The sequence below is a fragment of the Eimeria mitis genome, genomic scaffold, assembly GCF_000499745.2.
Source record: "Eimeria mitis Houghton genomic scaffold, Emh_scaff163, whole genome shotgun sequence".
NCBI lineage: Eukaryota > Apicomplexa > Conoidasida > Eucoccidiorida > Eimeriidae > Eimeria > Eimeria mitis.
In genome coordinates, this window is record NW_013569944.1 from 10,671 (window position 1) to 10,986 (window position 316).

General features: G+C 55.4%; 1 protein-coding gene across 1 annotated transcript in view; it reads right to left on the reverse strand.

Annotated features, from left to right (window-relative positions):
• Nucleotides 1-279: 279 nt before the first annotated feature.
• Nucleotides 280-316, reverse strand: part of EMH_0001300 (uncharacterized protein) — a gene marked incomplete at both ends in the record, with an annotated part of 897 nt that continues 860 nt past the window's right edge. Inside the window, one exon of the mRNA XM_013495550.1 lies at nucleotides 280-314. Within this exon, the coding sequence (XP_013351004.1) occupies nucleotides 280-314 (35 nt within the window). The remainder of the gene's footprint in view (nucleotides 315-316) is intronic.

Genomic DNA, 316 nt, shown 5'->3' on the forward strand with positions numbered 1-316 from the left:
GCTGCTGGTGGTGGTAGTAGTGGTGGTGGTGGTGATGGTGCTGCTGATGCTGGTGGCGGTGGTGATGGTGCTGCTGCTACTTCTGTTGTTGCTGTTGTTGCAGCTGCTTGTGTTGCTGCTGCTGCTTCTGTTGCTGCTGCGTTTGTTGTTGCTGCTGGTATTTCTGCTTCTCGTGCTGCTGCTGCTTCTCCTGCTGCTGGCGAAAGCTGGCCGCCGCACGACGAGCCTTTTTTGTTAAGAACCTGCTGTTGCTGCTGCTGATTCACCTCAATGCTGCTGTTACTGCCACAACGATTGTTGCTGCTGCTGCTGCTGC